Source organism: Bombyx mandarina, chromosome 11, assembly GCF_030267445.1.
Source record: "Bombyx mandarina strain Sakado chromosome 11, ASM3026744v2".
NCBI lineage: Eukaryota > Metazoa > Arthropoda > Insecta > Lepidoptera > Bombycidae > Bombyx > Bombyx mandarina.
The window spans coordinates 18,895,183-18,916,381 of NC_143218.1; the positions used below are offsets into that span (position 1 = coordinate 18,895,183).

General features: G+C 36.4%; 4 protein-coding genes across 4 annotated transcripts in view; 1 reads left to right on the forward strand and 3 right to left on the reverse strand.

Annotated features, from left to right (window-relative positions):
* Positions 1-5,185, reverse strand: part of LOC114243315 (uncharacterized) — a 56,014-nt gene extending 50,829 nt beyond the window's left edge. The window contains exons 1-2 of the mRNA XM_028174763.2: positions 4,845-5,185; positions 3,274-3,524 (exon numbers count right to left, since the gene is read on the reverse strand). Coding sequence (XP_028030564.2) covers positions 3,274-3,524; positions 4,845-4,998 — 405 coding nt within the window. The 5' untranslated portion in view covers positions 4,999-5,185. The remainder of the gene's footprint in view (positions 1-3,273; positions 3,525-4,844) is intronic.
* An 840-nt stretch (positions 5,186-6,025) lies between these two features.
* LOC114243321 (proteasome subunit alpha type-6) lies at positions 6,026-9,069 on the forward strand. Its single transcript, XM_028174775.2, has 5 exons — positions 6,026-6,213; positions 6,758-6,934; positions 7,190-7,345; positions 8,103-8,376; positions 8,953-9,069. The coding sequence occupies exons 1-5, from the start codon at positions 6,138-6,140 to the stop codon at positions 9,008-9,010; spliced, it is 741 nt and encodes a 246-aa protein (XP_028030576.1). The 5' UTR covers positions 6,026-6,137; the 3' UTR covers positions 9,011-9,069.
* Positions 9,032-12,341, reverse strand: LOC114243320 (salivary protein Tsal1). Its single transcript, XM_028174773.2, has 3 exons — positions 12,190-12,341; positions 11,299-11,573; positions 9,032-9,999 (listed from the first exon to the last, which is right to left on the reverse strand). The coding sequence occupies exons 1-3, from the start codon at positions 12,263-12,265 to the stop codon at positions 9,094-9,096; spliced, it is 1,257 nt and encodes a 418-aa protein (XP_028030574.2). The 5' UTR covers positions 12,266-12,341; the 3' UTR covers positions 9,032-9,093.
* A 2,620-nt stretch (positions 12,342-14,961) lies between these two features.
* On the reverse strand, positions 14,962-20,056 carry Rab10 (RAS oncogene family member Rab10). Its single transcript, XM_028174707.2, has 4 exons — positions 19,781-20,056; positions 19,418-19,617; positions 18,441-18,530; positions 14,962-16,580 (listed from the first exon to the last, which is right to left on the reverse strand). The coding sequence occupies exons 1-4, from the start codon at positions 19,905-19,907 to the stop codon at positions 16,386-16,388; spliced, it is 612 nt and encodes a 203-aa protein (XP_028030508.1). The 5' UTR covers positions 19,908-20,056; the 3' UTR covers positions 14,962-16,385.
* Between the last annotated feature and the right edge of the window lie 1,143 nt (positions 20,057-21,199).

Below are 21,199 nucleotides of genomic sequence, written 5' to 3' on the forward strand. Positions count from 1 at the left end.
AATTTTATTTTAAAATTTATAAAACAAAAGTTTTCAATTATTAAGCGCTTTAAAATGACAATCATTTATATTTCACAAAAACAGTAATTGAACGATTGTTTTAAATTCATTAAACTCTATTTTTAGGTTATTTTCTTCTCTAATTGATGCCCGGTGGTTTGTCAATCAAATCGAAAGCAAAACGGCGTCGTTGTAATCAGAACGTCATGAGATGATAACGAACAAATTCAACGAAACTGTGTGAGTAATGAGTGCATTGATTGATCGATTTATCGTAAATTAGTTTACAAATTAAAATTCACATTCAATTGATGTTTTCGGGTAATTTGATAGGTGCTATCTCGAACGAGAATTTGGAGGATCATCAAAGCAGGAAAATGTGCGTTTTTTTATTTTTTATTTTTTTATTGCTTAGATGGATGGATGAGCTCACAGCCCACCTGGTGTTAAGTGGTTACTGAAGTTCTAAGGTCTCAGTATAGTTACAACGGCTACCCCATCCTTCGAACCGAAACGCATTACTGCTTCACGGCGGAAATAGGCGGGGTGGTGGTACCTACCCGTGCGGACACACAAGAGGTCCTACCACCAGTGAAACGACGAAAATCAAACAAACTATTTACGAGAGTTTATCTCGCATTTTAGTATAATAGAAAAAAAAGGTTAGGTACTCCATAGAGCGTCCCTGACTTAACATATATCTATTGTTCAATCCTGGAACTAATACTAATTTTATTATAAAGTCTTTATTCATGTCTTCATAGCTTCCGTGATGAAGAAACAATTTGTTGAAAAAATTTTTTTTGCGTCAGTACCAATAACACCTAAGGCAGAGGTCGGCAACCTTTTTAGTCGCAAGAGCCAAAAATTACAACTTACAAAATTTCAAAATTTTTAAAGTACCACAATAAATTGGTTGCCTAAGGCATAATGGGTCCGAGTCAATGGCAAATGGTCACCGAACCCATGCTGCCCGGACACTGGAACTAAAACGCGGCTTTTCATGAAACATAAAATCGCAGTGTCGCTTACTGTAAAAAGGCCGGTCCTTACGCTATTCAAAGATTTCAAACGAACTTAAAACATATGATTCCAGTTTCCAATCACGAACCTTTGATGGCTAGACGAACCAGCGGACGCGACACCGCCGAGCAAGGAGGGCGGTAAATAATTACTTTTGTTTCCCGTTACATACTTCATTCATTAACAAGTTATCTAGGTTGCAGACGATGTAAAGAAATTTTAAATAGGTATCCATAGTCAACAACCTGCGTCAGCTGTACACACATGTATTCTTTGGCGATATGTCGTGAAATGGAACGCAAATAATAAATTACAGATATTGTAATGTTTGACTGGTTTTTTTTTAAATAGATCTAACGGAGTGGCTTATGAGAAGTGCTAATCTATACTATATATAAATTTACAGTGGTTTCTACGGATGTTCCGTTATAACTACTGAACCATGCATCCGATTGACTTGAAACTTGGTATCCATGTAAAAAATACATGTACTTCATGGATAGGCTAATATGAGTGTTGGACTCTCTACACCAGTTGCTGGAGCGTTATTGATGAGAATCTTTGTGGGGGTGAGAAATAATAATGTTAATTTTAAATGCCCAGCGAAGCGGGCGGATACAGCTATACGTGTATAACGGTGAAGTAAGCTGAATTGATTAATCAATATTGATACTCGAATTCTTCTCGTATTTTAAAAGTCCGTCTTAAAACTTATGACGGCCGGTGGAGTTATATTATTTAAGATAACATAAAATAAAATAAAATAAAAATAAAATAAAATAATGCATAAAATTAATACTCGTCAAATTTATACGTTTACGAAATTAGGTAAATGTTACTGCGGTGTGATTAGCAGGCTAAGAAGTCTGTTTTATAGAACTTCAATCTCACATCTTTTGATTGATATTCTCTCCTATTGTCTATTGTCTACGGTAGTAAGGGATCACTTTCACAGATAAACAAATAAAAACAACTGTTACTTAAAATTGTAGTTAAACTTGGTGAATCAAACAGTATTTATAATGGTAATTCCTCATCTGGGACAATAATGCAAAATTAGCGGTCATGACGCCGCTCTTTTGCAAACAAGATTTTAAGCAAAAACTTTTATCCAATGAGCTGCGCTCGATTATGCCCTCAGCATTACGGATGTATAGACACTTTAGTCTGTCTACGTTAGTAAAATATAAAAAAACATTTCTACGAAAATAAATTCGATAGGTATATAAAATGTGACTAGGGATTACATTTGTTATTTTGTTGTTATTGTTTTGTTCCAAACACAATGTTAGATAATGCTAACTTTGTACAGGAAAAAACATCAATATATTTGAAATTAATTTTACAGTTAGGATTCTCGATTCGAATTAAAAACATTAAGGTAACACATAGCTTAATGTATGAGTATAGTTAGTTTTCCGTCGCGGAGTTTTTTGAACCCTGTAAGTAGGAACGAACATATTTTTTGGCCACTTGTACTAACTTAACTACCTCGGTGTATGCACTAGCCACAAACTCTTTAGAGCGATTACAGTTTTGTTTGGAATAAACGTGAATGTGTATATACCGGATCGACGTAAGATAAAATTACGTTACGATAACAATAGAAGTTGGAAGCAATGAACTTGCGTGATTTAATTTTGTGCCATCAGACGAAATACGTTCAGCACGTCGTGTAGTTCACTCTATTAATATGTTTTAGATTCTAGAATAGACAGTTCAGTGACACGCATTTTTTTTTTCTATTTAATTTTATGGTCTATAGATTGTTTGACAGAGAACACGGGTATACTATTGTCTATTGTAATATCCGTGGTTAATCCTTCTAATACTGCTATCGGCTTCGTCGTCAATTGTAGTAGTAGCGTTCTGTTCTAGAGAGAAACGATCTGGTGTTCGCGTTGTTCGTCAACTGTGTGCTTAGTGCGAGTTTGTTAACGTTCTCGATAGCGTGAAAGTTAACTCAAATTTGTATGGAGTTGGAACGTTTGCCTACGTTTGCCGCTGGGGGCGCTGTTCGAACTGCATGCAAATTTAAGTTAACTTTTACGCTATCGATAACGTTAAAAAACTCGCACTAATCACGCAGGATGTTTTTTAGCAGTTAAAGTAAATTAGATAAAAAATTCACGAATAAATTGAGTGTAATTTTGCTATTTCTATAGTACTTGCTAGTCTGGCTGTATAACTGACTGAAACATCACTGCAATTTTTTTTTTAAAAGTTAAATATCATTTATGAGGCACTCACCATTTTAGCTAAAACGGAGTCCATCTGCGGTTGGTGCGTCGCCGTCAGCAGTTGGCGGATCCTGGACGCGTTGGCGACGCACTGTGACATGCAGCGCTGAAGGGCGGCCGCTTGCCTCACGAGCGCGGCACTCAGTGGAACTTCACCTGCACCCGTACTGGCGCCCCTCAGCACCGTCTCCAACACGTGCGCATGTTGAGACACGTAGTCCAGACAACGCCGTAGCTCAACCGCCTCACGACGTTGACGCTCTGACGAACAAAATAAATCTGCAACTTCTTTTTTTGCTCAGGAGGAAATCGCCGGACTTCCGCCCTCCACTGAGGATAGAGGGCGGGGCATGTCGGAGTCGAACTGACTAAAATCTCCTGTCGCTCAACAAACCACGTCCAAACCGCATGACTCAGAACTCATGAAAAGGCAATGGGGAGAAAGCGAAGCCTTTAGTGCAGAACACATCTCTCCCATGACCCTCCCCCTAACTACAGCACTATAGGGGCAAATGTTTATTCTAGATATCGACTTTGAAAATATGAAAGGTCTTATGTAACGGATTTATAGGACCACATTTAAAAATCAGGTTTCTGTCAGTAATTAATCTGAACAAGTATTAGCAGACGTTGGGAACCCAATAATAAGTAAAAAGACATAAGAATCACATTAGGTACCACCACCCCGCCTATTTCTGCTGTGAAGCAGTAATGCGTTTCGGTTTGAAAGGTGGAGCAGCCATTGTAATGTTCAAACTGAGACTCATGTGTCGAGGTAGGTGGAGGCATTTATGTTGTAAATGTCTATAGGCTCCGGTTACCACTTAATACCAGGTGGGCCGTGATCCTGTCTACCCATTTAAGCTATAAAAAATATAATAATAATGTTAATGTGATTTGTGCAAAAAGTTAATGAAACTTTATGAAAAGCTTTATTTCTCTTATTGAGAAAAGTGATGAAAGTGGTGAATTAAATTAATGCCAAATTCAGGTGGAACGCATGATGATGAGTGACACAGGCTTATGGTATATGGAATATGATATGTTGAGAAATGAGCATTTGACTATGTATGGTATATTCATGATTTGTGTTGATTGTTGTGTGTTGATTAAAAGCAAGACCTTAGAATTCATGTCTCAAGGTGGGTGGCAGCATTTGCTTTGTAGATATCTATGGTTACCACTTAACACCTGGTGGGCAGTGAGCGCGTCCACCCTTTTAAGTAATAAATAAAAAAGAGTAATAAAGAGTAATAAAAAAAAAAAAAAAAAATACATAAACAAATTCAATAAAAATACATAAAAAAATACATAAAGAAACAACAAATTCTGTTCGACTTTAACATTGCACTTTAATTCTTTTTGTATAAAATGTATTCAACATTCAAATTGATTAAAATTTTGAAAAATCAGACCCAATAGGTATTTATTAACTTTTAATAACAGGCCGCCGAAATCCGTTAACGGATCAACTCAATAAAAAAATTTAAATTATGCAAAAATGTCGTTAAACTGTCGTACTGAAATATTCAAAACCAGATTTGATAACTATCGGCAAACACAACTTATATGTTTAATTACCGTGGAAATCGTATATTCTCTGTGTCCTCCTGAGGTATTTCTCCTCTTGTAGCTCTCTATCTACTTGAGCATGTTTCTCCCTAGCTTCCAAAACTTCTAAGAACGACGAAAACAGTGATTTTCTTTCGTTATTATTTGCAACGGTTTCTTGCATTATGTATTTGGAAAAAAACTGTGTATAATTACAGAAGGATATTAAAATTATATATCTTTAGTAGATTTTATTGATTTCGCAATCCTTTTCTTTTAAAATAATTTAAAAGAAAATCTCGTGAAAATAAACGGAAACTAAATTTAAATCACACAACCTTCACACACAATTAACTGTCAACAACTGAACATAGATACTTTATTTTGTTTGTTTTGTACATTTTCACAGGCATGAGAATCATAAGGCAAACGATAATGCTAAAGGCCAGAAAATAATGGTGGTGCATTATACTTTATGAAGAAAAGACAGCCAAAAAAAGAAAAAATGAACAGAATTTTTAAATAAATGTTAATTGTTAACAATTTCCTTCAAAACAGATTCTTTATCTTCTTCTTTCAGTGTAGCATTCGGCTTCTTGCGATGCCAAATTATTACATTTTGTTAAATATAGTAATATAGTGTAACGAACAAAGTAGATTATTTGAATTTGTAATCAATAGGAATGAAAGAAATAAAAATAAAATGTTATGAAATAATATAAAGGCGAAGTAAAATTATGGTTTATAAAGATTTGAATGAGCATTTGTGGTAGAATCTAAGAAGTCACGGACAGTGACTTTGTTTAATTTTCCCTTACTTGTACTATTTTGTAGATGCTAAACAGTTGAAAAGTTGTTATTACTGCGTGCTTAAATCTGAAGAAAGAACTTCTGGCTTTCTCATGAAGAAGTCCAAATAGACTCTTTTGGAAGCACTAAAATGTATTTTATTGTAGAATTGTTTAATGTACATGTTTGATAAATTGAATAAAGTGACAGAAATTCACTGCGAGTGCAATGGATATGGATTGCATACTTACATAGGTACTTAAGTAGGTAAAAATAAACTTCAAATACGATTTGATAGTATACCTACCTCCTACTCACAGAGTAATTTTCGTAAAATAGAGGTCAAAAAGTGAAATTTTGTTTCCTTTGCTCAAATTTATTTGTATTTTTTTTCATGACTAGCGAGAACAGGATTGATGATATTTTAGATTTGAAAAATTGGCTAAATTGTCAAACATAATTTTTGTCGGCTGTCAAAGTTGCATTGTAAAATTTTGTAAATTTTAATCTTATTTTTGATATTGAATAAATAGAATGGCTCGAGAAAGCAGTGCCGGATTCGACAGACATATTACTATCTTTTCACCTGAGGGAAGACTGTATCAAGTTGGTAAGTTATGTGAAAAATCATGAATTTTACCATCATGCTAAACGAAGTTTGTTAATTTGCCTGAATTTCTTTATTAAATGTTAAAATTAGTATTTATGCCTTTATTGTATAACGGATACGTTTGTTTATATGTTACAAGAACGTAACAATAATTCTTAAATGAAAAATGAATAGTCATGCTGCCAATAGGTTCTTGGACCAAATTTATAAAAAAATAGTAGAGGTTAGAGAATTTTGAATATAACTTCTCCATCCGTGGCAGAAATAGGGAGAACAGAATAATGTTATCATATATGTGCCTATCGACATACGACATCGAACCAAAGTCCTTCCTATTTCTGCCATCTAGCAATTGTGCTTTCTTGTTGGAGCAATGCTGTTACCTTCAGTAAAATGGGAATAATAATCACTATGTTGCAATTATGAGGTCCAATAACCACATAAAACTAGTTAAGCCCTGGCCTATTATCATCATATACTATGTATGTATGTTCAATATGTTCTAACAGCTTTTTTCAGTATTTTTTTTTATTTACCCTTTCAGAATATGCATTGAAAGCTATAAACCAGGGTGGGTTGACATCTGTGGCATTACGCGGTACAGATGCAGCTGTAGTGGCAGCTCAACGCAAGGTCCCAGACAGACTACTTGATCCTGCCTCTGTTACTCATCTATTTGCTCTTACTGATAGAATTGGATGCGTCATGACTGGGATGATTGGTAAGAACTGAGAGCTAATGTCTTCTGTATCACAAGTCCTCTCCTCCGTGTTCAAGTGATGGTCCAAAGTCAATTTAGTTTATAATTTTCACCTTGATTATAAAAATGAATAGAATTTTTTTCCACATTATAATGGGATTTCTTTAATTATAGCCATTACTTGAAAATGTCACACATTCTCATTCTATTATGTTACATCTTTGAGGGGTGTTGTAAGTGCCAAAATCCAATCAATCTTATTATCTTGAATAATAGCTGATAGCCGGTCTCAAGTACAACGAGCTCGCTACGAGGCTGCCAACTGGCAGTACAAGTATGGGTCCGAGATACCTGTGCATATCTTATGCAGACGAATAGCTGATATCTCTCAAGTTTACACCCAAAATGCTGAGATGAGACCTCTGGGTTGCAGTAAGTAAAATTATTATTTCAACACAATTGTTACTAATACCATCACAAAAACAGATAAATCATTAACTATACCAAAGGATATATTGTTATTATCTTATATTATATTAGTTTATAATCTAGCTATTATACTGATCAACTGGGTGTGTGATCTGAGTATAGTGTATCTTTTTGAAATTACCTAACCCTCATTGAACTGGTGTTATGTGTATTGTAAGCCTTCAGGGGTAGGCACTACTTTTTTCTGTAAAACAGTCACATTGTCTGGTATTTAACATCAGTTATAGAATGCAATATCTATGTCCAGTAGTCATTTTACACCAGGTGCAAAGCTCATTCATCCATCTACGCAGTAAATAAAAAAAATATCCTACAAATACTGATAGCACTTTATATTCTGAGTCTACACAGATTGATTGATCAACCATCCTGCCTGTGCTGATAATCATCATGCATTTTCAAGAATTGAAGATGAAAGAAGTACCCTTAGTAATTTAATACTCATCCTAGTGAAGTAAGAAAGGCCTTCAAGTCAACTGCTATCTAGCCATCCCAAAAAAATCCATTAATCTAATGTAATTAAAATTTCAAACCTATCTCTTAAGGGACTTGTTTCTGCTTTGCAACATAACTAGTTAGGATATCTAGTTTGGTTAGTATGTAATCAATTATTGCTACACTAGATGTAAGACTGGTGCTGTTGAAAATGAAAGAAAAATAATCTAATGCGTATAATAATTTTTTATTTTAAAATTTTCAGGTATGATGCTGATAGCGTACGATGATGAAGCCGGGCCCTGTGTGTACAAAACAGACCCCTCCGGCTACTACTGCTCCTATAAAGCTGTAGCTGCTGGTGCTAAGACAGTTGATGGAAACGCTTATCTCGAAAAGAAACTAAAAAAACGCTCGGACCTCAGCACCGATGATGCGATTCAGCTTGCCATCTCTTGTCTGTCTCAAGTGTTGTCTGTCGACTTCAAGTCCTCCGAGATTGAGATTGGTGTTGTCAGCAAAGATAATCCTAAGTTTCGGTGAGTATCAATAAACATTGAACATTGTAATAACACTATTGCATTTATTACATTAATGTCTCAGATATACTTTTTTAGTTCAGTGATATCTTTACGTTAGTTTTTTTTAACTTGAAGTTATATTTCCCAAATACATATTATAAACTGACAAAAAATGAGCTTATTAATCTTAACTCAAAGTGGAAAATTGCAACATGGGATGGTTGAATTTGTATTGCATATTTAAAATAAAGATTATTAAGTTTCGAAAATCTATCAATAACATAATTATTAATTTTATATTCTGTATTGATTTAACGTATTATTCTTTATTTATGTAAGTTCTATATTTTTTTTTTGCATTTTTATATGTTATTATTTTTATGAAATTTATGTGTACCTTACAAATATTTATCTGTACCTAAACAATTTTTTGTTTAAATATTACTCTGTTAAGTAGATGAATACTCAATTGAATGACTTAATGAATTTTAGAGTTCAATTTCAAAACTATTTTTAATTTCTAAACTACATATTCTTAATTTAAAAAAAACAGCATATTGAATTGCTTTCCATGTAAAAATTTTATATTTCCAGGGTGTTGACTGAAACTGAAATCGACAGACATCTCACGGCAATCGCTGAAAAGGATTAAGGGTAGATTAAATCAAAACAATTGTCTATGATACGTTTTTTAATAAACTCTTATCATCACTAAGGTGTCTCATTTACATTACATTAGTTCATTGGAAATTTATTAGTTAACATTCCTGCGATCCCGGGAAGCACCTCCAGTAAATCTTTCGGCATTTCCGTCACCACGTCGGTGAAGCTTCGGAAGTCGCAGCAGAACACCAAGCCGTTGACCGGACTCTCGTAGTTGCGGTTTCTCCTCAGCTCGTGGAGCCAGGGAATGCTTCCGCAAGCGCTCTCGCAGAATACTGTGCTCCTAATTTCGCTAACGGCGACGTACGGGTCGTTCAGAACGACGATCGCCGTCGCGGTCTTGTGCTCCTTGACGTGGACCACTGTCCAGATGTACTTAGGCACGGGGAACCTGCGCCCGGCCTTGAGGAATATCTCGGTGGGCTGGTGCCCCGTCCTCAAGGCCAGCACCCCGTGCGTGCCGCTGTACAGGTGCACCTCGGCCTGCGACCGCATGGACTGCAGGAACTTGGCTACGTCCTGGTGGAGGCTGCGCAAGTTGCCCCGGGCGACGCTCCTCCATACCGCGATCCTGTTCGATACGAAATCAGTCACTCTCATGTTTTGATCGTCGAAATAATGGCTGCTCAGTATTTTGGCCGAGGTCAGACTTTGATCCGCAAACGAGAATTTGTCGTGCTTCAAAAGTTCATGAAGTCGTTTGTTCATCCTGACGTCGTCCGAGTAAAGTTTTTCTGCGTCGTGACGAGTTTTTGCGTCGAACATGTGGTTAAAGTTGCCAAGAATGCTTAGTGGACCCGTGTGTTCGGTGTGGGGAGCCATGCGGAGATGGTTCCTGGGTGCGTTTGTGATGTGGAGTCGAAGGGCTATGGCGCGGTCCTCGTCGAAGCAGACGGTGGCGAGATGGCGCACGCTGCGCGAGCCTGGCTCCTGGGTCTGGTACGCACGACCTTGAAATGGAGCTCCGCAATGCTCAACCTGTGAATTATGATTGAAAGATTACTGGTGGCCCGGAGGCCTTTCCAGCTTCACCAGGACAGGTGGGCGAGTAAAGGCTCAGCCAGGAGAGGTGGGATTTGCTAACAACTGCCCGAGCGCCTCCGAAGGAGACTAGAATCTACTACCGGATCGGAATCGCGACCCACTGAGAAGCTCCGGCGAGAAACTCAGCGGGCTGATGCATGGGTTAGGTTGCACGTCGACTTCTTTGTCGAGCTCGACGAGTACGGTTACCGGAGTTCCTCAGCCTGCTCCCAGTGTTAGAGCTGAAGGTATCTAATGCAAGATTTATTGGATCTGATGGATCCGTATTGGACGTGTCTAGGGCGACGACGGTGACTTGCTCCTGCGTGATCAGGATTCGGGGAGCAATCAGCGGCGGCAACGATGAGGCGACTATCATGACGCATAGCCTTATCGAAGTAAGCTGTGAATGTACCTAACCTCAGTTTACACTAAGACCAAAATTCTTATTCTACATAATGTCTTGATTAAAAATATAATTAGTCATTAGATCATTATGTGAAAGATTAAACTTGGCTTTTATTAAATGCTAAAATAAATTTGAAAAATTTCATTCAAAAATTTGTTCAGTTTTATTCAAAATAAAGAAAATTGAAGTGTATGTTTGCAATATTAAAGTAACCGCTGTTTACTACATTCATAGGAATGTATATACGGTACATATACCAAAATAACGTTTTCACAATTTATGTCTGTCTGCCTGTTTGTCTGTTAGAAAAATTCTAAAATTATTATATAAAATAATGTTTTGATAAATTCCACGCGGATGAAGTCGCAGGCACAGCTAGTACTTAATATTTATGGATAAGAAGTCCGGCTCATTTGTATCAAGCGATGTGACTGCCCGTGTTCGAATCTCGCAGGCAGCTGGTATAATTTAATGAACTAGTTATTAACTAATGTTCACTATAATAACATAATATCACTATAAGATCACTTCATCTATAAATTAAGTGAAAAATATTATTATCCGCTCCAATTTTTTTTATTGTTTATATGGGTGGACGAGCTCACAGCCCACCTGGTGTTAAGTGGTTACTGGAGCCCATAGACATCTACAACGTAAATGGGCCACCCATCTTGAGACATAAGTTCTAAGGTCTCAAGTATAGTCACAACGGCTGCCCTACCCTTCAAACCGAAACGCATTACTGCTTCACGGCAGAAATAGGCAGGGTGGTGGTACCTACCCGTGCGGACTCACAAGAGGTCCTACCACCAGTGAAAATTGAATTAACACTCAATACCACATACCGAATGCAAGACATCCTCGAAAACACTTTCCTGGCAACCCAGCTCGAGCAAATGGCGCAACTTCGCATCCTTGCGCACTCTAAAACGTCCTATCTCACAGACAGTGGTTAAGGTCTCCTGCAGCGGGTACATCAGGAACTTGCCTCCGTAACATGCCAGCACCACTTCATCGCCTGACGCAATCCTGAAGGTACCGTTCGTAGCTCGATGTGACGTCACTAAGGGCATGTTATCGGGAATGCATTCCGCACATTCCAGATCTATCAGGCACGGCGCTGTAAAAAATTAATAGGTAGGTACTACCAATTTAGGCTATTTTTTATTAACCTAATCATTTAATGCGAAATGTGCATCTCAATGTTGTGCTTCCTATATTAAATTAATTATAAAAATAAAAAATGTTTACTTTCGTGGCCACAGATGACCACGATAATTTAATTTTCTGTTTTGGTCTTACTGTTTCTTTATTTCACTTGGTAAGCTTTCCTCTAAATTTAGGTTTGATATTATTTTAATCAATAAAAACTCAATTCGAATTAGTAGGTATCACGAGTCTGCGACCATAACACAATTATATTTGATTTTTTTCTTTATCGTTTAGATGTGTGGACGAGCTCACAGCCCACCTGGTGTTAAGTGGTTACTGGAGCCCATAGACATCTACAACGTAAATGCGCCACCCACCTCGAGATATAAGTTCTAAGGTCTCAGTATAGTTATAACGGTTGCCCCACTCTTCAAACCGATGCCGATTGTTATTGCAAATTCTGTCGTCAATCGTGGTCCGTGATTAAAAAGCTATGACCAACGCTCTGAATCGAGTCTTGTACGAACTAACATAATATACCTACTTGAAAAATCACTGAACATTAAAGCCAAAAACATACTTACGATCAGTAAATTCGGCTAATTGAAACCAAAATGTTAACAACGCAAAACTTATCCAAGACATATTGAATTGAACCATTGTAGTGTTCTTGAGGCTACGTCTGAGGCGCAACTGTCCGCTATCCGTGACCTGTGACACAACTGATAAACGATAATTTATTGGAACTGTCATAGTCAATAACACGGTTAGCTTCTTATCATACATTTCCGACAAGTCCTTTAAACCATACTGAACCACGTATAAGAACTTATGAATATGTTGTAATGATCAATAATTATTTGTTGGTTTGAATTTCTGGCATCTATGAGAGACCATAACCACACTACTCACATACTACGTAGACCAAGAATCTTACCTTGCGTCAAATTAAACTGAAAATATATTTTTCATCTTACAATTATAACGCAAAAGATTCTCCAATCTTAAGCTTAGCGACCCGACTACCCGACATTTATTCAAAATAGCGTTGTTTGTGCCTGGAATCGTATTTTTAAACAGGATTGAAAAGAAAAGTCCATTTTTACGATAAGTATTTTAATATAAACATAATATACAATGCCGAGGTTCGTTTATAAAAAGCATGTAAAACCGACGACACATTCACCGCACGATTATATATTTGCCTTTCTGTAATCCTACATCAGTAAGCTAAAGTCCCAGGTTTAATTACATACACACTTATATAGAATGTGACTTGAAATTGCTGTTTATTTTTTTAGGTAAATGCTTATTTGGATAAAACTGTTTCATCGCACCGCCCACTACCGGAGTAGAGTTCCTCCATACTACCTGGAGCCACTACGTTCATTCACAGTGCGTTTCCAGAGATCTTTTTTGCCACGTACCATCCGGCTTTGGAATGAGCTCCCCTCCACGGTGTTTCCCGAGCGAAATGACATATCCTTCTTCAAAAGAGGCTTGTGGGCAGCACTTAACGGTAGATAGCGGCTTGGCTCGGCCCTTGGCATTGCTGAAGTCCATGGGCGACGTTAACCACTCACCATCATGTGGGCCGTAGGATCGACTGCCTAGAAGGGCAATAAAAAAATCATACATAAAAAACAAGCGTTAATTGTGCCTTAATATATATCTACAGAAAATCCAAATCACATTCTACATTACACAGTTTTTTTTTACTATTGACGCGAACCACTAATTTTCAATCATACTTTAATATAAAAATGTAAAAGTTAACCGAACCAATTGAACCGTGACCGACAGCAACGTCTAGATATGTTATACGTGAACAATGTTAATGTAAATGAACAATACATAGGTGTATGCCGCGCCAATAAGGAAATAATCTAAAATGGCAGCGGCGATCATGAGCTCTCACTTTAAGCTATTGCTGTCTTTAGTCGCACACGGCGCGTACTGCTTGCAAAAAAATTATCAGTTCTGACTTTGTTGTTGAGTTCGGGTTTTTCACCTTTCTAGTTGTGCGACTTAGATGACTGAGAGCAAAAGTGTCTACGCAAGTTGCATCCCAGATGAGACACCTCCCCCTCTGCCAGGGCATAAAGTAAAGTACATTCTCATTTATTTTTTTACAATAAACAACTTTTTTTTCTATCTTTCTTTTTATTTGTTGACCCTACATAAACATAAACGCCATTTTCGATTCGTTTCTTTATTGGCGCGGCTTTTACATTGGGTGTTAGGAGACCGCTTCCGAAAACGAAGACAGCCGATAGTAAACAAAGTAAATTTTGAGGAGCGCCGTATCAGCGCCGCGCCGCGCCGGCGTGCGTGTAAAAGAAACGCCGCGCCCGGGCGTTCATTGATCCGAGCATCAGCTATTTTTGACTTTGTGTTTCATTGCTGGTTTTTTTTTAGTAAAGTAATGTATTTGTTTGTGAAACTATCATTTCATTTAGCTGTACTAACATGATGTAGCGGAAATAATTTTATTAAAACGTTTTAAAAATATTTTTTTTTTAATCAGGATCGATTCTTTTTCCGTCTGTCTTCGTTTTCGGAAGCGGTCTCCTAACACCCAGTATAGGAAATACGTGTTTAGATCGACATAAATGATAACTGAGGATAAAAATTTCTTCCTTTATAAATTTTATAAAGAATTAATTCAATATGAATAACAACAAGCACTAGATAAAATAATTAGCATGCGAACTGAAATTATTGTTTAAATGTTAAAATATTATGTAACTATTGCACGAAAATTCTTTGAGTTTTTTTCCATCCGCAAATTTATACGTGGCCTCATTTTCATCCTCCTTGGATGAGATATCAGATTTGTTTTTCTACAGATTTCTTAAGCTAAAATGTCTTTACAGCTTTCGTCGATTACAAGCCAGTTTCAAACGCGGCTAGCATCATAACCTCAAAACGCAACTAACGCCATCTGTCGACAACGTGCAGCAGCTCGCTATTGGTCGAGCAGACACCGCAGTAGGGATGTGCATAACAACACAATGATGACTACACAATGACGAAATGACTAAACAGCATTCTAACTCCACCGTAATCTAAGTCTACGTGCTAATTTCTAACGTCGTAATTAGAACATCACACACCATACGAAGGTAATGGTGCATGATCGATGACGTTCCAACATCGTCGGTAAGCTTTAAATCCTATACATTGACAATAAAACGTCACGACTTCACAGACGAAATATGTAGCATACGGTTTGAGACTTAGCAAGAATAATATGAATATTTAACTCAGATAGAACCATTTCTAGAAAGTAATATTAATATTTCTTTAATTCATTAAAAAGCTTGTACAGATAAGTCGAAAACGAAATTGAAAAATTTTTAATTATATAAACGCGTCGATATATAGTCCACGAGCAAGTCGTGCGCACCGCGGTACTGTCAGGACGAAAGCCAACGATAGACTGACACACATGCACGCGCCGGGTTCACTGACCTCGCAGCACCGGCTCGCAGGCGCGCTACCGGCCACATCCTCCGTCTCGCTCTAATGCGAGCGTTAAAAAAGGACGAACAAAGCTTCAATAGCAGTTTTAGTCTAGTGGTTATTGTATGCACACTAATGCTTACCGGGCAACGTTAGTGAATATTTTGTAATTCCTCCTATAAGCTATTCATGAATATGCACATTAATTCAACTTACAACTACAGAAACGAGAATTATCTGATTACATTATCGATACATTGCGCGCTGGACTGGCAGCATCCATTCAGAACGTAGTGTAAATGCCGTAGCATACAACATACAATATTCAGTTTAAATATGTCTCTAAATTTACGTTTTAATTTTGGTATTTATGATTATTTTTTAAATCGCTATGTACATCCAATGTTACAAAACATAAAAATGATTTCCTTTTAATTGAGTACGTAATATGCATTAAACATCGAAACACTAATGTCTAATAGTCTAAACACACAAAGCAATATATGTACTTATAAAATATTTATATCCTTAGCCAAATGTAATCACGAGACGGTTACTAATTAACGTATTAAGGAAATGATTCATGTGGGTGGATGAGAATTTCAAATTGTACATAATGTGTGCAGAATTTGTATAAGAATTCAATATGAAGTGACACATCATTTGGAAGCATTAATAATATAGCTTATAAGAGACGTCTATGAACTGTTCTGTCTGAACTGTCTGTGTTTTAAGTGATGATTATAGACAGTTTGCATCATACATTCGTAAATACAGGGTATAACAGAAACTCTGTAACAAACCGTGAGTGCAGTATGTATATAAAGTTCCACTTCAAATACAAATTATTAGTTTAATAAAAAATGTGATACATGAATGAAGTATACATGAATTGAATTAAATTGAACAATGACTGCAAACAGTTGAGCGCGATTAGATCTGCAAAGGCACTGACACTAGGACTTTTTAGCCGGTGACGATAATAGCTGCGGTTTCAAATACCGCATCTAAATACAGCATGTACTTTTTAACGACTTTCTCGTTTTCGGGAACACAATTGAAAAATGCGATGTAAATTTTGTGACATATTTCTTGTCAATGTCAACGATAATCCCTAGTTGGCGTTCCCAGAATAACGGAGTATTTCAAATTACTTCCGATGATTGTGCCCTTACAGGATCAGACAGGGTTTTTCGTACACCCTGTATGCGTGCGTGTTAACAATGTTGTAATAGGGTTTATTTTTGTTTGTTTTGTGTTTATGCCATTGTTCTTGCTAACGGGTGAATGCTGACGAGTGCTGACGAGTGCGTGCCTATGTGCAGCAGGCGCGCGAGGGCGGGGCGCGGGAGGGGCGGCGCTCGACCGCGATGCGGGAGTGGTCGGCGTCTGCCTCGCGCCCCGCCGTCTTGTCGAGTATAGCCTCCGCTAGTTCCGAGAAAGCTCTGTCTATATTTATGTTCGCTTTAGCCGACGTCTCCATGAAGCGGATGCCGTGCTCGCGGGCTATCTGTTGATTTCAAATCAAAATGATTTAATTTACAATATTAATGACGTATTAGTCTTGTTCAGCCCGATTGGTTTGTCTTTTAGTTTAGTATTTTTCGACTAGGTAATTGTCGGGGCTGGTGTATTAATTTTATACAATGATCACCATAGTCTTGTTTTGCGTATGGATGGAATGTATTCTACGGGTGCTAACACAATTCCTGAAAGGGATCCCTTAGGCTCAGGGAACGTGAATCCTAGTAATTTGTCTCACTCTGAAACAATGATGGTTATCCTACATTTTAAACTAAAACGCATAACTGCTATTTACTTATCTCAAACTAGCATAATTTTACATAGCGGTAGTAGGACGTCTTGTGAACCCGCATGGGTAGGTACCACCACCACCCTGCCTATTTCTGCCGTGAAGCAGTAATGCGTTTCGGTTTGTAGGGTGGGGCAGCCGTTGCACTGTAAAATTGGGACTTACAACTCATGTCTCAAAATGGGTTTTAAGTTGTTGATGTCTAAAGGCTCCGGCGAACATTTAAGTTCGGGTGAGCCGCAAGCTCTTCATCCATGTGAGCAACGAAAATAATTGTGTACATATGTCCCTTGCAAAACAATTCATATTGGGCGTGTCCAATTTTAGTAATGCCTTAATAAATAATATTCGTATTTCGTTAATTACAGTTAACGTAACATAACCTCAATTTTATATCTGTAACAGTGAATCATATTATACCATTATGAATGTTCGTTAATTGGTACGTTTTCAACTGAAATTAACGATCGGTGAATGTCTTCAAATAAATTAAAAGACTCATTGCAATCACTCGACGTCATTAAATATTTATCTTTACTTTCGTTAAAAGTATTTGTATTTATTATCTCTGTACTTGTATTACTATTTAACACTACATTTTTTTATTCGTTTTCCTCATTGCGTTTATGGTATTTAAGAATTGTTATTTTAATTCCGGACGATAAAAAAATTCTGTAACAATTTAATTTTTTTATTGCTTAGATGGGTGGACGAGCTCACAGCCCACCTGGTGTTAAATGGTTACTGGAGCCCATAGTCATCTACAACGTAAATGCGTCACCCACCTTGAGATATAGGTTCTAAGGTTTCAAGTACATATAGTTACAATGGCTGCGCTACCCTTCAGACCGAAACGCATTATTGCTTCACGGCAGAAATACGCAGGGCGGTGGTACCTACCCGCGCGGACTCACAAGAGGTCCTACCACCAGTAACAATACTTCCACTAATAGTTTTGCTGCAGTTATCCCTCAAGTTTGGGTTGGCTAGCAGATTCTATACTAAGTGATTATTTCAGCTACAGCACTTATGAATCAATTTAGTATATATTATTTATTTAAGCCAAACTGCTTTTTACTCCTGAGTACTCTCCTCCAACCTTATTTGAATGAGGACAGAAACTTTAATACTACTATTAATTTCTGTTGTTGTTTTTCTGTATGTATAAATAAACTAGCCATACTCGCCCGCTTCGCTGGGCATTTAAAATTAACATTATTATTTATTGTCATTATTATCTGGGAATCCAACACTCATATAAATCCCTATCCATTAAGTACATGTATTTTCTACATGGATACCAAGTTTCAAGTCAATCGGATGCATGTTTCAGTATTTATAACGGAACTTCCATAAAAATCACTGTAGATTTATATATTAGATAAAGATATAAAAGATATAACAGTATAGATAAAACTGATTTGTGTCGATTTTATTAAGATTTTCAAAATAATTACTGTAACAATTGTTGCTTTTCGCAATGTTTGACACTCACTCTTGTTTTTGTTTTATAACTTTTAAAATTCATGTTAATAATTAATTGTCAACTGTACTTACTGCTTCACCGCGCTCCTTGCTGACAACACGCTTCTCCTCCATATCACATTTATTGCCAAGTATCATCTTTTCCACATCCTCATTTGCATGCTAAAGAAAATATTTTTTGTCAATATAATCTTGTAGACCTTCAGTAAACATAATGCCATAATAGCAATAATTTACAAAGCTTAACAAATTACTGTTATTTTTTAATGTTCATATTTTGTGACCTTACTGTTAACAGGCAATACTAATATTTTCTCAATGCCACAGAGACTGAGCATGGATAATTTTTAATTTGTTTCATATCAAATCACATTTATAAAGTAACATTTCAATAACAATATTTTACTGTTACTTAAATTGCTATTATTAAATGTGTCTCTACCAAAATTTTTTGTTATAGTGAGTTCTCAATATTTCAGAGTTGTAAGTATCACAGATAATAGTTAGACCAACACTAAGGTTATTGCAAAGAACTACTACAACTCAAAGAATAACTGTTGAAAGTTTACAAGAGATAATAATGCTAAGAATTAACAGTATAAGTAAAATTTTGTTTGTGAGAACTGATGCAAAACGATAAATAAGTTATGTTAGTTTTACCTTGGTTCACTAGTTATCAAGTTAAATTGTTTTTTAATCAAGGACTTTGACCTAATTGAAATTTGTTTTCATTTCATTTATATATTCAAACCAAACTTATTACCAATGTAACTTGACAATAATGCAGCTTTGTGGTTACAATCATTATTCTGTCTAAAACTTGTGCGGTAACTATTTTCAGTACTGCAGTTACATAATATTGACTAGTGAATTTAGCATTTGAGCTATAGCCCAAATTAGGGGATTAATTTTTTCACTAGTGTCACACAGTTTTTATAGAACTTGTTTTATATCTCACATTCTTTGACTATTCAATTTAGGTTCTTTGATAGAGATTAAATAACGAAATGTGAAGGAAATGAGTCATTACATTATTTGTTGTTACAAACCTCGTCTATATTTCGTAACCATTTAACAATATCGTCAAATGTTTTTTCATTTGTTATGTCGTATACGAGCATAATGCCCATAGCGCCGCGGTAATACGACGTCGTGATGGTGTGGAAGCGCTCCTGCCCAGCAGTGTCCCATATCTGGAGCTTTATTTTCTTACCCCTTAATTCCACTGTCTTTATTTTGAAGTCGATACCTAAAAATCGAAATTATTGTAAAAGTAGTTACGTTACGTTCAAAGAATTGTTCAAGTATTATTGAATAAGTACAGTTTTTAATATTTTATGAGCCCAAATCCCCAGCTATTACCGGCACGAGTGCAAGATAGGAAAATGAGAAAATAACAAGGTGGCTCCTACCTATCGTCGAAATAAAAGTCGTTGTGAAGTGGTTATCTGAGAACCTAAACAATATGCACGTTTTTCCAACTCCGGAGTCACCGATGAGAAGCAGTTTGAATAACAAGTCGTATGTTTTTTTGGCCATTTTACAAATTTATTCGTTTTAATAAAACAGATATCAAGGATCCAAAATATCCAACCCAAAATATGACAGATCAAAATTTTGTTGCCACTCAGTGCTCCTTTTTTCCAGTATGGAAACTTTTGGGGTTGGCAACTGTCAAAGTGGCACTGGAGTGCATTGTTCCCATAACATTCAATATTTGTATTAGAATTTTTGATCAAAAAATATTTTAGGCACAATGACGCGTTGTTTTGTGCCAATATGCTCAGAAATTGGAGTACATCAATTCCCGAAGGACAAGAAAATTGGAAGACTGTGGTTAAAGGCCATTTGACGCGAAAAAAGTACTCCCACAAAAAGTTCGAGGTTATGTCGTAAACACTTTGTGGAATCTAACTATGAAAACATTAGTAAATACACAGGTATGCTTCTTTCTGTCAAATATTTATAATGCATGACTAGGTGTAGCACACATCTTCGTTCTCTTATTTAAAAAATCCAATAATAATTAGTTAGGCACACTATTAGTTGCTAACATATTTTGCAAGTAGATTTATGCTGTAAGGAACCTTTTAACAAACACAAAATCAGACTGAAGGAAACACATTCCTCATGAGCTGTTGTTCATTATCAGCTGTTACTATTGAAAGTTCTATCTAAATCGCTGCATCCATTGTAATAACAAATATTTTGAAACTATGGTCAGGTTTCCTTGTGATAGTATATTTAAAGGTTTTTCTTTGTGTTGTAGGTGTCAAACATTACATAAATATCTGATGAAAGGTGCTGTACCATCTATATTTTCATGGAATATGAAACCAGTGTCTGAAGTAACAAAAAGTATAGAACAAAGGTTACAAACTCGTAACCTTAAAAAACAGCTTTTTAGCCTGCCCAACACTTCCCAATACTATGAAGATATAGTACCCCTTGAAGATCACAGCAATGTGCATTTTGATTCAAATGTCTCTCAAGAAATTCTAATAGAAAATAATAACTCTAGTATAGATGAAACAATTACAAGGCATCATATTACTATTGAAACTCAAACATTCAATATATTAAGATTGTTCTCTATAGACCTATTACTTGCAGACGATGAGACAGTGCAATACGACACCGGGTTGGAAACAGCATCTAAGTTTTCATTAGTTTTAATCACACTTTTGCCAATGTCAAATGATATAAGATATCGCTGGAGTGGAGGGGTCGGCATATCAATAGAAGATCAATTTTTAATGTTACTAATTCAGCTTAGAAGAAACACAACAGATTTTGAATTAAGTAAAATTTTCGGTGTAAGTAAAACTGAA

Coding starts and splice junctions, on each gene's coding strand:
- Rab10 (XM_028174707.2), bottom strand. CDS start 19,907: ATGGCCAAAAAAACATACGACTTGTTATTCAAACTGCTTCTCATCGGT. Junction 19,618..19,780: donor GACTTTTATTTCGACGATAG/GTAGGAGCCACC, acceptor TTCGATTTTTAG/GTATCGACTTCAAAATAAAG. Junction 18,531..19,417: donor GGTTACGAAATATAGACGAG/GTTTGTAACAAC, acceptor TATTTTCTTTAG/CATGCAAATGAGGATGTGGA.
- LOC114243320 (XM_028174773.2), bottom strand. CDS start 12,265: ATGGTTCAATTCAATATGTCTTGGATAAGTTTTGCGTTGTTAACATTT. Junction 11,574..12,189: donor ATTAGCCGAATTTACTGATC/GTAAGTATGTTT, acceptor AATTTTTTACAG/CGCCGTGCCTGATAGATCTG. Junction 10,000..11,298: donor TCGAGGATGTCTTGCATTCG/GTATGTGGTATT, acceptor CATAATTCACAG/GTTGAGCATTGCGGAGCTCC.
- LOC114243321 (XM_028174775.2), top strand. CDS start 6,138: ATGGCTCGAGAAAGCAGTGCCGGATTCGACAGACATATTACTATCTTT. Junction 6,214..6,757: donor GGGAAGACTGTATCAAGTTG/GTAAGTTATGTG, acceptor TTACCCTTTCAG/AATATGCATTGAAAGCTATA. Junction 6,935..7,189: donor CGTCATGACTGGGATGATTG/GTAAGAACTGAG, acceptor CTTGAATAATAG/CTGATAGCCGGTCTCAAGTA.